The 14616-nt window shown below is 34.5% G+C and overlaps 1 protein-coding gene across 1 annotated transcript in view; it reads left to right on the forward strand.

Annotated features, from left to right (window-relative positions):
• LOC142351895 (uncharacterized) overlaps positions 1 to 7301 on the forward strand; it is a 70915-nt gene extending 63614 nt beyond the window's left edge. The window contains exon 15 of the mRNA XM_075404186.1: positions 7066 to 7301. Coding sequence (XP_075260301.1) covers positions 7066 to 7301 — 236 coding nt within the window. The remainder of the gene's footprint in view (positions 1 to 7065) is intronic.
• Positions 7302 to 14616: the final 7315 nt, after the last annotated feature.

Raw genomic sequence — 14616 nt, forward strand, 5'->3', positions numbered from 1 at the left:
ACCAATTATGCTGTATCAGATTTGGTAACTTTGTTTCAATTTCTTTAATTATTGGGCACAGAGCTAATGAAAACAATAGAGGCTCCAAATTATCCCTTTGTTGTACTCCTGATTGGCTAACTAAATAAGTGTTGTTAATATGCAATTGACTGTGTTGCGAGTAGCATAACGTTGCAAAAGGGGCAACGCTAGGTAAGAATTTAGCGACTGCTTCGAAAACTCTTTCTACCAAATTGAAGGCAATTTTGAAATCAGTTTGTAATATTCTGCAATTTTTCGATTTTTGCAGGTTTTCAAAGGAAATTCTTGTTACATATACTAAACCCCCGGCACCAACCCTGACTGCTACTCTGAACTGTTTTGTGTTATGTTGTTCATCAGCTTCTGAATTTGCATCACGAGCGTTGCTTTTAGCAATAAGACGTCGAATGACTTGCCCAACAGCAATAGGACGGACAACACCTTCAAATTTTTCGGGATTCATTTTTGACTGCTCAGCTGCAGTAAATTTGGAGAACGACTCGATTTGGAGGAAGACTGATGCCTCGTCAAATTTATATGCGTACCTGCTAGCATCTTGATCAAATTGTTGATCAGTTTTCCTTTCCTTAGGGTTTGTTAAGTTGATTCAAAGTTGCAGCATTATCAGCATTATCCGGTGCCACGCTTGCGACGCCATCAGAAGACAAAATTTTCGCTGCCCTCCAAACTACCCCTACATGCAAAAAGATTTATCGCGGCTCGTCAAAGCATCTTTTGAATTGTTGTTACTTTTACTTGCTGCTTCAGTGAGGCCGCCTCGTACCACAGTGCATCATAATCACCTGATTTCTATCTCTCAAGTCTGCTCAACACCTGTTTTCTTGCTGCTGCTGCTTGTGTTTCTTACCCCCACAATTAGACGCGCGTGGAACACATTTGCTAATTGTAAAAGTTCTTTTCCATTTTTCTAACGATTGCGCGTTTGAAATGCAATCATCCATAACCAACGTTAGTATTATTGATATCTCAACCGAAACTTTACGGAAATAAAACTTAGGGTAGGAATGTGCTTAATGCTGATGGTTTCGAGATCTGGGAGTTCTTTTAGATTTATATCTGTTGCAGCTAGATTTGCTGAACTCGCGGACTGCACAATCTTGTCTATCCGCTTCGCTAAATCGTGTGGTATTTCTTTCACATTAGGCAGTGAACGAGTGAATTGAGAGTAGACCCGTAGTGATTTGGAGCACACGATCTCGTCGAAATTCGCTCCCTACTGTTTATATCTAATTTTAATGAGATGATGATCAAAAACAGATGTCTAGTACAGTTTATCCTTTTTGTTGGGGCAGAAAAAGGTTGTTTTGGGGGCACTTGAAATTTGGAATTGGTGTCATCAATTACTAAACTAATCATTTGCTGAATCAATCTCGAAAATAAATTGCATTGCTTTGGTCCCTTATAAGCTATGTAGTATTGTTAGTCTCAGCTAACAAAATCTTGTTGCTTTCTCTTGTTTTCATAAATGTTTTATCTGATTAAAATTGAATGCGCAATTGTCATTGAGTTTTTTTAATCAAACCAGATAAAAAACAGGGGCAGGGGTCGTTTTGGTTAGATCTCACCGGTTTGAGGTCCACACGGTTTGAGGCTTTTTTGAAAAAAAAAATTGGTGGGGGATCAATCTAGGGTGCTTAAGATTCAGTGTACGATAAATTTTATTTCTATTTCTGTCTTGCTTATTGAAATCGAGAGAGCAACTTAAACGCAGGTGGCAATCAAATAATTATCAATTATCAATATCTATGGACTGTATCCATATTTTGAGATGGAAGTAAAATGTTAAAAGCAATTCTTTTTATAAAGAACTCTTGTGCGCATGTGTTGCAAATACCGTGTTTGCTGTTTATATTTTGTAAATGTTTGAAGTCACAGGGGCCAAGTTTTCAATTTTTTTCTTCTTTTTCCATATTGAGAAGTTGAGGTGGTGCCTTTCTCCATATTGAAAATCTACAATGAATTGTAGTTTAGTTTGGCGGCAAAGCCGAGAAGGATTTCGTAATTTTGAATAATTTCTTTGTCCACGCAGCGAAGGTTTTGGAAAATTGGCTTTGAGAGCGAGCATTTTTATATCTGCTTAATATGATATTAGCATTTGTTATTAGCATTTGCTTAATATAATATTTGCTTAAGAAAATATTAGCCTTCAAACTGACAATATTATGATTCTTTCTTATAACGATGCCTGAAATATTTTCAAATGTTGTTCTCTGAAGATTTTCAGAAATCTGCAAAATAACGGAGGATTTGTTGGATGGAGTGTTACATCGAAGGGAATATACCATCTTTGAGGCACCAAGACACCTTCGAAGAATTCCAAGTGCGCCAAGTAAGTTGTCCAGATAAGCCGGTTGTCCTGCAGTTTTTCTATTTTGTTGACTCTTTTCCTCAACGATGCAGCAATAAAGATGGGATTGAAGATGGTGGCGCCCAAGATCTCAAGTCCTACTTTGCTATTTCTCTTCATCCTGTTAAATATAGCACACAAGTCAACGGGTAACCAAAGCTCCCATTTTTCTATTCTGAGCTGTAAACTGCAGCTTTCACCTAACTTAGTCAACAAATTCAATGTAGCGCAAAGTTGTTTATGGGTACCAGCGAGGATGCCATCGTCCAGAGACCAATTATGCTGTATCAGATTTGGTAACTTTGTTTCAATTTTTTTAATGATTGGGCACAGAGCTAATGAAAACAATAGAGGCTCCAAATTATCCCTTTGTTGTACTCCTGATTGGCTAACTAAATATGTGTTGTTAATATGCAATTGACTGTGTTGCGAGTAGCATAACGTTGCAAAAGGGGCAACGCTAGGTAAGAATTTAGCGACTGCTTCGAAAACTCTGCTTCTTTCTACCAAATTGAAGGCAATTTTGAAATCAGTTTGTAATATTCTGCAATTTTTCGATTTTTGCAGGTTTTCAAAGGAAATTCTTGTTACATATACTAAACCCCCGGCACCAACCCTGACTGCTACTCCGAACTGTTTTGTGTTATGTTGTTCATCAGCTTCTGAATTTGCCTCACGAGCGTTGCTTTTAGCAATAAGACGTCGAATGACTTGCCCAACAGCAATAGAACGGACAACACCTTTCAAATTTTTCGGGATTCATTTTTGAATGCTCAGCTGCAGTAAATTTGGAGAACGACTCGATTTGGAAGAAGACTGATGCCTCGTCAAATTTATATGCGTTCCTGTTAGCATCTTGATCAAATTGTTGATCAGTTTTCCTTTCCTTAGGGTTTGTTAGTCGATTCAAAGTAGCAGCATTATCAGCATTATCCGGTGCCACGCTTGCGACGCCATCAGAAGACAAAAATTTCGCTGCCCTCCAAACTACCCCTACATGCAAAAAGATTTATCGCGGCTCGTCAAAGCATCTTTTGAATTGTTGTTACTTTTACTTGCTGCTTCAGTGAGGCCGCCTCGTACCACAGTGCATCATAATCACCTGATTTCTATCTCTCAAGTCTGCTCAACACCTGTTTTTCTTGCTGCTGCTGCTTGTGTTTCTTACCCCCACAATTAGACGCGCGTGGAACACATTTGCTAATTGTAAAAATTCTTTTCCATTTTTCTAACGATTGCGCGTTTAAAATGCAATCATCCATAACCAACGTTAGTATTATTGATATCTCAGCCGAAATTTTACGGAAATAAAACTTAGGGTAGGAATGTGCTTACTGCTGATGGTTTCGAGATCTGGGAGTTCTTTTAGATTTAAATCTGTTGCAGCTAGATTTGCTGAACTCGCGGACTGCACAATCTTGTCTATCCGCTTCGCTAAATCGTGTGGTATTTCTTTCACATTAGGCAGTGAACGAGTGAATTGAGAGTAGACCCATAGTGATTTGGAGCACACGATCTCGTCGAAATTCGCTCCCCACTGTTCATATCTAATTTTAATGAGATGATGATCAAAAACAGATGTCTAGTACAGTTTATCCTTTTTGTTGGGGCAGAAAAAAGTTGTTTTGGGGGCACTTGAAATTTGGAATTGGTGTCATCAATTACTAAACTAATCATTTGCTGAATCTATCTCGAAAATAAATTGCATTGCTTTGGTCTCTTATTAAGCTATGTAGTATTGTTAGTCTCAGCTAACAAAATCTTGTTGCTTTCTTTTGTTTTCATAACTGTTTTATCTGATTAAAATTGAATGCGCAATTGTCATTGAGTTTTTTTAATCAAACCAGATAAAAAACAGGGGCAGGGGTCGTTTTGGTTAGATCTCACCGGTTTGAGGTCCACACGGTTTGAGGCTTTTTTGAAAAAAAAAATTGGTGGGGGATCAATCTAGGGTGCTTAAGATTCAGTGAACGATAAAATTTATATCTATTTCTGTCTTGCTTATTGAAATCGAGAGAGCAACTTAAACGCACGTGGCAATCAAATAATTATCAATTATCAATATCTATGGACTGTATCCATATTTTGAGATGGAAGTAAAATGTTAAAAGCAATTCTTTTTGTAAAGAACTTTTGTGCGCATGTGTTGCAAATACCGTGTTTGCTGTTTATATTTTGTAAATGTTTGAAGTCACAGGGGCCAACTTTTCAATTTTTTCTTCTTTTTCCATATTGAGAAGTTGAGGTGGTGCAAAATCTACAATGAAGTTGAAAATCTACAATGAATTGTAGTTTAGTTTGGCGGCAAAGCCGAGAAGGATTTCGTAATTTTGAATAATTTCTTTGTCCACGCAGCGAAGGTTTTGGAAAATTGGCTTTGAGAGCGAGCATTTTTATATCTGTCAGAGCATTTTTGCATCTGTAAACAACAGCAAAAACGGCTAAAATTAGTAATTGTTCCGGCTGATTTTCGTGGAGTGACTATCGAATCGATTTGTTTTCTTCAGGCTAAGGACCAAAAATATAATACATCATTTCCATACCAACACGTCTTTTACCCTTGCACGTCTTGTTCACATTATCGATAAGAACACAGTATTTTTTGTTTTCAATAATTGAACGGCTAGGAAAATTGCTTAAACTTTCACCTAATCATTGCATTGCTAAATGCAGTATGATGTTTCGGTTGCCTCTTTGACTTCAAAAGGATTTGAACTTGAAAATCAAGAGGTGGAAGAACAAAATTACCTCTGACAAAATTCTTCTCAGTCACAAAATCATTCGAGTGGCAACATTTGACAACATTTCGAGAGATAAATTAATGCTTATTTTGTTAGAACATTTTTTTGCACAGTGTGGCACAATTCAGTCGCAAATTTCCATATTTTATTCTTCAGATGATATTATGCCGGAAAAACTTTATGACATCAAATTTTCAAGATAATTTGTAAGATTTTTGATAATATAGCTTTTTATTGGTACAGGAAACGAAAAGAATCTTTGTTTGTCAAAATTTGTGATTTCTTTAATCGTGCCGAGTTATTATAAGGCCAGCTGCAATCTCAATATTGGCAACACTTTAAACCAAAGATATAACCAGATTTAAACGAGTTGTTTGCCTGAGAGCAATTCCACGTAGCCACAGTATCATTTCCAATCCTGTTTGCACTCCAGTTCAATTGGAGCATTTTGAAAATACGAAAAGCAACATGACAATTTGAATAAAATGCGCAGAACCCGAATGAAAAGCGCTGAAAAATTAACCAAAAAAGGAAATTTTTTGTTATTTTATGAGCAAAAGTAGCTCTATGGAAAGTTTTGAGCGCACTTAATTATCAGCAAAAAGAGAAAAATAGACTGTTAGCCCATTTAACTGGACATCAAGCGTGAGAACAAGCAAAAGTTTCGCATTTCATCACCCAAATTTAGAACGAAGTCGTCATAAGTGCTCTACAAGACTTTTGATTACAACGCTGAAATCCATAGAACCAGTTAAAATTACAAAACAATTTTTTAAACAAAAATGCAATCTTTTTGATCAACCGATGAAGTAGCAAGCCCAAAGCAAAAAGAAGATCAACGACTATATAAGCTTTGGAGTTCCGAGTTCTATGGAAATTCCTGCAGAAAATTTTTTGGTGATAAACTCTAAAAACAGCAATTGAATGAACGAAAAAACATTGGTATGAAAAAATAAAACAGCTAAAATGATTTAAAAAAACTGCGATTTGACGATAATGGCAAAAAATAACGATAATTAGCTTTTGAACTTAAAAAATGAACTCTAATTGAACTTTATGAGTAAGCTATAAAACAAAATGACTATAAATTGTATATTTCAACATATCTGGATTCCCATAAAGGAGATTCATTGATTTGAGCAACTGAGCTTATATAATTTTTCGGCAATATATGCTTAAGAAAATATTAGCATTCAAACTGACGATATTGTGATTCTTTCTTAGTTTCCAAAGAAGCCAATTGTTGAACTCTACTGTCGCGTAATTTTGTGAGCTCATTCCCGGTGACCGCCGTATTGGCCGACAGGGCGTTTAGCCGACAACCAAAAAATGAGAAATTTAGCCGACAAATTAAGTAAAATGAGCAATAAAACTTATTCTGAAGCTGTGACTGGCCAATTTAAAACACTATTTCGTAAGCGGACAAATATACCGCAGTTTTTTCATCAACTAGTGTAACGAAGGTTTATCAACTAGTGTAACGAGGGTATTTAACCGCATCTGGCCATGCCTCGCGGGCCATGGCCATGCCTCAGCGGCCCGTGGGACTTGATATGAATCTATCACAACCGAACTACTGATTTATGGACCAATGAGACTTTTCTGACCAATTATGATAAAACTGTCGGCTAAATTTCCCATTTTTTCCTTGTCGGCTAAACGCCCTGTCGGCCAATTTTCCTAGCACCCTCATTCCCCAATGAGGTGTAGTAATGCTACTACAAAAGATACCAAATTCAAATATTTTTAGTGCTACACGATGCAATGCTTCTGTGATATTGCTTCAGTATATGTTGACATTGCGAATCAGCAATCAGGCTATGCAAGCCGGCAGGCAGAATAAAGCAGCACTATGAAAAGCAGATACTGTTAAGACAAGCAGATACTGTTATACAAACTTAAGAACAATTTGTTTTTAATTGCTCAATTTTTAAGCGCAATCTCAAAATCCACCTGACGATAACAACATGCTGTACGACAATGACGTCACAGTGGTCCAGAAAACCGACAAGTCCTCAACTGCAGCGATTGCTTCCTTGGCAGCTGCTGTTGGCTTCCTGTTGGTTGTGATCGGTGGATCCTATCTGTGGAAAATGAGGGCCAAATCGGGCTCAGCTTCTGGAGTCCAGGCTACGACGCCCATTAATGTCAAATGCCTCACTGGAAAATGAGCGTGGGGGGGGGGGGGGGCGTCACGTAGGGTCACGTGACCTTAATCGGATCAAATCCAGTATATCTATAACGTTTATGCTTCACGACACAATTCATTGCACTGTTACCTTTTTTTTGAAAAACTACAGCATTGATTAACTGATTATGATATAGTGTTTGATGAATTGTATTTGATTGTGTGAAAATGTAAATTAACGCTAGTTGTTAGCACTATTCATCGCTTTTCAGTTACTCAGCGCTCTTCCCAGAAAAGTTTGCGCAAAATTGGCACTGAGACCTCGATCAGGGAAGAAAAAATTCTACTATTTTATAATTCAAAACTCGCGACCCCCAAACAGATTTTCAATCTTTGTGAAACGCACAACATAGAATCAAACTTTATAATACAAATGAACAAACTGAAAATTTACAGGTTAAATCTATTACTCTCAGCTATTAGTATCAGCGCATAACTTTTGAACGTATTCTTAATAATTCGTGATTTTAACTTATTGTGGAATTTATACTTCAAATCGTTGAACTTACATGACATTGAAACTTTCATATTGGGCAGTTAATTAGTTTGCGGAGTTTAGGAGCTAACCTTGAGCATATTGACTATGTAAACAAAAGGAACAAACTTGAGCGATGTAAGTTGGAGCGAATTGATTAATTGTTATTTAGGTAAACAAAAGGGAGACTAGCTTTGCAAAGTGATCAAGTTGTCAGAAAAAGTCAGAATGAAACTCAGATGTCATTAAACGAAAAGAAAAAAGTATGATTACAAAAGAAAAAAAGATGAACCCAAGAGCTTGGGAAAGCATTGATATTTATTTATGAATTCCACACAAACCCCAAATATGCACCCTAAAGGCATTTTATAACAATAAAAGTGAGCATTTATTCCCTATAATCAGCCACAAGTTTGGGATTACTGTTTAGAAATCTTAGGAATGGTTTAATGGGTATGTCAACAAGAAAAAAATTGTATAAAGGAAAGGAAAAAACAACAAGTGTGCTTTGAAGGATTTGTGGGTCAATTTTTTTGCATTTTGCCAAGATAAAGGATGTTTGTTTGCCCCTAATGATTACCCCTATCATGGAAAACAGAAAAAAAAGAAACACACATTGAATTATCTGTCACTAACTTTATTGTGTGAAAAAGCAAAGCAAATTGGGTGTGAAAAAAAGGATTTACGACTTGTTTTTATTTTGCGGATTGGGGGAGCAAAGACTTTTAATCATTAAAAACTGATACTTTAATGGTGTAACTCAGAAAGTGTTTGGCATCTATGCACAACAGCCAAACTGGCTTCGTTTCGTAACAAAACTAAGCAGCACAAAAGGGTGAGTGAATGGACATGCATGAAGAAATGAAAAGAAAAAGAAAATGAATTGGGAAAGTGTTTACTTCTTTATTGCAATAAATTTTTAGGATCTCAGCCCGGTAATCCCTTACTTGATGAACGATTTTGAGTAAAATTTCAGAAACGGGTATTTTGTATTTGCAAGAGAAAATTGGTATAGATAATGGAAGTTATCTGAAAAAATTTCTGAAGTGCTTTTATTCAAATTTTGTCATTCATGTCAAATTTTACCGGAGCGAAGAAAAAGCAACATTACTTGAGTCTTGTTAGCTGTACAGTAAAAGTAATCAATATTGTCAACAAAAAGCAGCAATTAAAGTATTGGAATTTCATAGAGTGTTAAGGCGGAACTTTTAAAAGAAATCGTGAATTATGATTTAACTTCGATAATTGTGGTCCATAGAATGGACAAATTACTTGTTAGAACTCTTTCTGAGACCTAATTGAAGCAAACAGAATAATATAAAGGTTGTTTGAAAGGAATTCTGATAGCTAGAAACGAATTTGATGAAAGTATAAGCCTCCACAATTTTGCGACCCCCCGCAAGCCCTGAAAATCCTACATATTCCAGCCCGATCGGGCTCTTTGGACAACTGCATACGCAATGAGAAAAACAACGCGCTTACTCCGCGCCTGAAACTGTTCATTTTGGCTTTTAAAACAAACCAAAAAAGAGGCAATAACTGTCAAAATATCCACCAAAAACCACATTCAGACGTGAAGAACACGAATCAGTTATCGTTCAACTTCATAGTATTAACGCTAACGAATCTTTTACAAAAAAGCCGAAAGATCTTAGTTTTCCCTAATTTTTTTCATCTCTGTGATTAAAAGAAAATAATTGAGAGTTGAATGAAACAAACATCGCTAGATCCACAAGAAGAGAAAAAAAACAATAGGCTAAATCAGGGAAGTATCAGTAATATGGAAAAGGATAAAAACAGAATGAATGTACTTGTATAAGAACTGTTGAAAATGAAGCATAAATTTTGTTGGATCCTGAATTTATCAAGACGAATTGTCCACGAAACTCCGGTCGTATTGAGCAAACAATTGATAAAGATAAACAGCAGCGCGTGACCAAACTTCTGCGATCACTATTGCATTTATACGTTAGGTCAAAATGTTCTAAAGGAACGACACATTACATTTTGTTGATAAAAACTGTTAAGGTTAAGCACCCTTAAGCACACGAAAAACCATCAGACGAGAGGGTGCGAGTCTGAGAGAGAGAATTACGAGGCTGAAGAACAGCTGTTTGTCACTCTAAATTGAGAGAGAAAGCTCATGTTGAGCAGGTGGTTCTCACAGTGAGAAAACTGTAGGTGTTTAGTGGGTTCTTTGCGAAAGAACATGGTTTCGCAGTTGCAGTCAGTGAAACTGCAAAGCAATTCAAAATAGTTGGTTGCGAAGATTATAAGTTTCTAGCCAGTAACATAGCTATTGGGAGGCAGAACTTATTTCAATTATCTGGGATAGGAAGTAGAGTGACGGATTTGTGGATACTTGCGGAGAGAGGGATTGAATTGTTTTGATCAATGTAGACCATTAATTAGTTTTGATAGAAAAATCCCTTTTGATTGTTGAATTTACGCAATTTATTGTCTCTAGCTATAACATTACTTTTTGCTGGTATTACATATTTTGATTACTAATTCATTTATCCAGAGTGAAGTTTTCAAACAGCCGACTGAGCAACATTTTTGGGGACAGCACAGTTCACTCCCTACAACAAGAAAAACTAACAAATAAATCTTTCGGAATCTTGATAGGGTTTTGGGCGGTAGTCAGTCCCCAGCTAGAAGACTTCTAATGACCAAAATACAAAATTTTACTTATTATATATGTACGCGAGTCCATGCATACCTCGGTACAGAACCAAAACCGCTCTGATAAAATTTCTGAGCTAATAGAAGTAAAGCTCTTCAGAACTTTTCATTCGAAAGAAGGAGAACTATATATCAACAAACAGCCTTTTCGTATAAGTTTTTTTGCGGAGAATCCTGTACTGAAGATCAAATTTCTTGTCGAAGAGTTTTTATTTTTTGCAAAAAACTTATCAGTTTGCAACAAAAGCAATCACTGCACTGACATTGTGCTTGACTGACATATGTTTAATTTTTTCAACACTATATGTATATCAAAAACGATGTTTACCTTTTTGCGGAAAATTTAAAACTACTATATAATATTTTAAACGTTTAAATTAGTCAAAACTGTCAAAGCATAGCACCCATGTATATCTTTCTCAGACAGTTAGACAATAAACGCTTTGCATTTTTTTCTAAGAATGTTTTTAACCAAATGTTCCTTATTAAACATTCAGAGAACTTACTTTTCTATTTGTTTCTAATATATCCACGTGTATGAACAGTTAAATTGAAAAGATTTGGTTTCCTTTTAAAATAAAAACTAAATGGTATTGAGGTTGTGAACGAAAAATCTACTCGATCGAGGCGTTTTGAAATGTGTTTTTTTTCCAATTAAAGTTTTGATTGGCTAAGTATCCATATAAAATTTTGTTCCCTTAAAATTCTGTTGAGGTTAACAGACAAGTGAAGGAAATCTGTACCATGTACGCAAAAGATTATTGTCATCTGCCTGGAGACAATTCGTTCGTTTTTCAGGTACGTTTGGTTTTTTCGCATCAATTTCAAGCTCACTCAAAAAATTATTTGTGTTAAATAATGATACAGAACATAACATTCTTGAGCTGTATCTATTGACAAATATTTTAACTTTGTTCAGGGCAAAAGTTTAGACTGAAAAATACTGCTGAAACAGAAACGAGAAAACATTCATTCCTAAAAATGGAATCTTCGTCAAAGTTTTTCCTTCGTAATTTCCGGAAAAAAGCAAAAAGAACTTATTATCAGAAAACTGTTTTTTGGGATGATTTTTTAACTGGTTTCCATTGAAACAATAAAAACGACTTGATATACATAACGAACGACTGCCAATTTCATTGCTCTTGTAACACTAAAAATATGTTTTTACAGAATTCCTAATTCAATCTGTGTTGTTGAGAAACAAGTGGTTGTTGTTAAAAAAAATTACAGGTGACTTGAGACACATATTACTTTTTTCATTTTTATTAACTATTAGTTTCTTTCTGCAGATGTTTGGCTCACAGTAGTGAAAATGCAATTCATTTTTTCGATGGCCCAAAAACTATTCAGATGCAGATTACGGACTTGCAAAAACGAAAAGACCTTTTTCGAAAAAAATGACCTTTAATAAAACCTTACCGTTCTGTACTCAAACAATATAAACAATTAATGTGTAGTTTGACTCTAAAATTAAATCTTCTATTTAAAAAAACTTTGATTCGTAAATACTAACTAAGACTGCTTTACACAGTTTTGTTAACGAGTTATTGGAATTAATTCGACCTTCAAATTTTCACAGCTGTTGTAATGAAATCTTTAGCAGTATCAGCTTTTCACTTTTTAGATTTTCTCTTCATAACTTTTCATTAATTTTATAAGATCCTTGCAGCTTTCCCTTCTTAGAACTTTTCTAATGACATAATAGCTCACTTTTCTTGGCAACTCCCCTGAAAATTTTTTTAAATATATATAAAAGGATGTTAACGAAACAAATTTTTCTTGAGAGAGCGAATAAAGTACAGTGTGCAAAACATCAGAGGTCTAAATGATCTTTTTAAATCAACTTGCTTCCTTTTTTAACGCAATAGTTTTTTTGAGATTTCAATAAATTGTTTGTTGTCTAGATACTAAGTTTTTTTAAATTCTGAATAACTTTTTTAATAAAATGAAGCTGATCTGCTCTTCTATCAATTTGAATAGTTATAAAATTTGTGGTTCAAATTTAGTTTTGTTTGATTATGTTGTTTTATCAGGGACACCATCAAGTTTTCAACCGAAAAATTGGTTAGGCAATCTCATTGAACTGTAAATATTACTCGACAACTAACTCCTATTTGAAAAGCAACAGTTAAGAGTTTTACTATAACATTAAAAATAACCAAACCAGTAGTAATTTTGATTGGATTTATCAGGTTGATAGGTTTCATTCAGCAAATTTGTTTTCATATATGATGAAAAGCAGAGTCGAGTTAATTTTCATCAACTTAGTTAATTTGCTTAAAAAACCCAAAGCAACCAATTCTCTGACACCAATTAAAACTCAAGATGGAAAGTCTGAGACAGGTATTGCGGAACGATTTGTGATGCAGAAAACTGATGGACAGATTTCTAATCAAATTAGCAATTGCACTGTTTAGCTACTAACTATGAATTAAAGCCCATTTCTGGGACTTTGAAATATTTCAATTCCAATTTGAAACTCAGCAAAAACATTTAGACTTGTTTCCACAAAATTTTGTTTTTACACTTTTTGAAGTATTACTAACCTGAGAAAACAATTGAACTTTTTTGGCATGATTACGGGAACCAGTAGATTAATATGAAAAAATTGTTCTGTGACTCATTGATTTGATTCCTATTATTTTCCAAAGCAACTCTTAACCAAGGTTGTAGCTCGCACAACAACTGGTTTGTATATTTATAATTTCGCAAAATCGCAATTTTGCTGCAAAAAAAATGTGCTATCAGTTGAAGTGAAGGACAGGGATTACTGCAGCCAACTTTGTAGAAATTTATGGTCTAATTTATGAAATTTTCTGAAATTTATCTAAATATTTGGCCTAAATTTTTAGATTAATTTTCAAAATAAACGCCGATAGTTTATTTAGAGCATGGTTGAAAATGAAATAAAAAATCAGTAAAGTGGTTTTTCAGACTAACAACAGCAAAAGATTTAGGGAAAATATTAACAACAACCTGAATTTTTGCGTGTTTTCGGTAAAAGCTGAAAATTTTCTCAGCACTAGATTGTTCAGTTGTAGATCGAAAAATGTTTTTTGATGTTTAATTTGATAAGCGTTTTGAAAACACTGGATTGGTAATTATGTTATGTTCTAGTTATGTTATTCTTATGTTTGATGTTGTTTGAGTTTTTTATTGCATTAGATTGATAGTTATATTATTAGTAATGTTTTTGTATATGTTTATTGTTTTGTTTTTATTCAAAATCAAAATCAATTTTTGAAGAGAAATAGTAAGTCAATTTATATTGTGTTCAAGCAAGTGGTTTTTTGAATAAAATTTGCAACTAATTTGAAATGCACTTTGTTTTCCTCCTTTTTCATTAAATTTTAGACTCTTTCTGCAGATGTTTGGCTCAAAGAAATCAACATCATTTCACATTTTCGATCTCCAAAAAATTACTCAAATGTAGATCATGGACTTGCAGAAGAGAAAGCATTTCCGAGAGCAATTGATCTGTATTGAAATTCATTTGTTCTGTATTCGAACAATGTAAACAAATGATGTGTATTCTGACTATGATATTAAAACCTATTTAAAAATCCACTTTGCTTCGCAAAGGCTATCGAAGACTGCTTTTCACAACCTTTATAATGAGTTATTGTAATTAATTTCCGGTTCAAATTTTCACAGTTGATGTGATAGAACACTTAGCAGTATCATTTTTTTCTTTTTAACTTTTCCCTTCATAATTTTTTTGTAAAAATTTAAAATACTTGCAGCTTTCCTTTGTTCGGAATTTTCAAAAGATATTCCAGCTCACTTTTCTTGTTACCTCTTCTGAAGATTTTTAAATGTACCAGAATATTAACAAAAAAAATTCCTAAAATATAGCAAAAAAAAACAAGTATAGCGTTCAAAATATCGCATTTTTAACCCTTCCTAACCCTTCTTTTTAACCCTTCCTCTTCTAACCCAGTAGAGTTTATATTAGCTTTCATTAACTTTTTGTTGTCTAGTTGCTTAATTTTTAAATATAATTGGCAGCTTTTTTAGAATGAAGTTAATGTACATCTGCCAAGTTAAGTAATAACCAAAATGGTGGTTCAATTGTAGCTGTTTTTTAATTATATGTGTTTTTAAGGACAGCATGTGGATTTCAACTGATAGAATGATT

Source organism: Convolutriloba macropyga, chromosome 1, assembly GCF_964194025.1.
Source record: "Convolutriloba macropyga chromosome 1, txConMacr16.3, whole genome shotgun sequence".
NCBI classification, from domain to species: Eukaryota; Metazoa; Xenacoelomorpha; order Acoela; family Convolutidae; genus Convolutriloba; species Convolutriloba macropyga.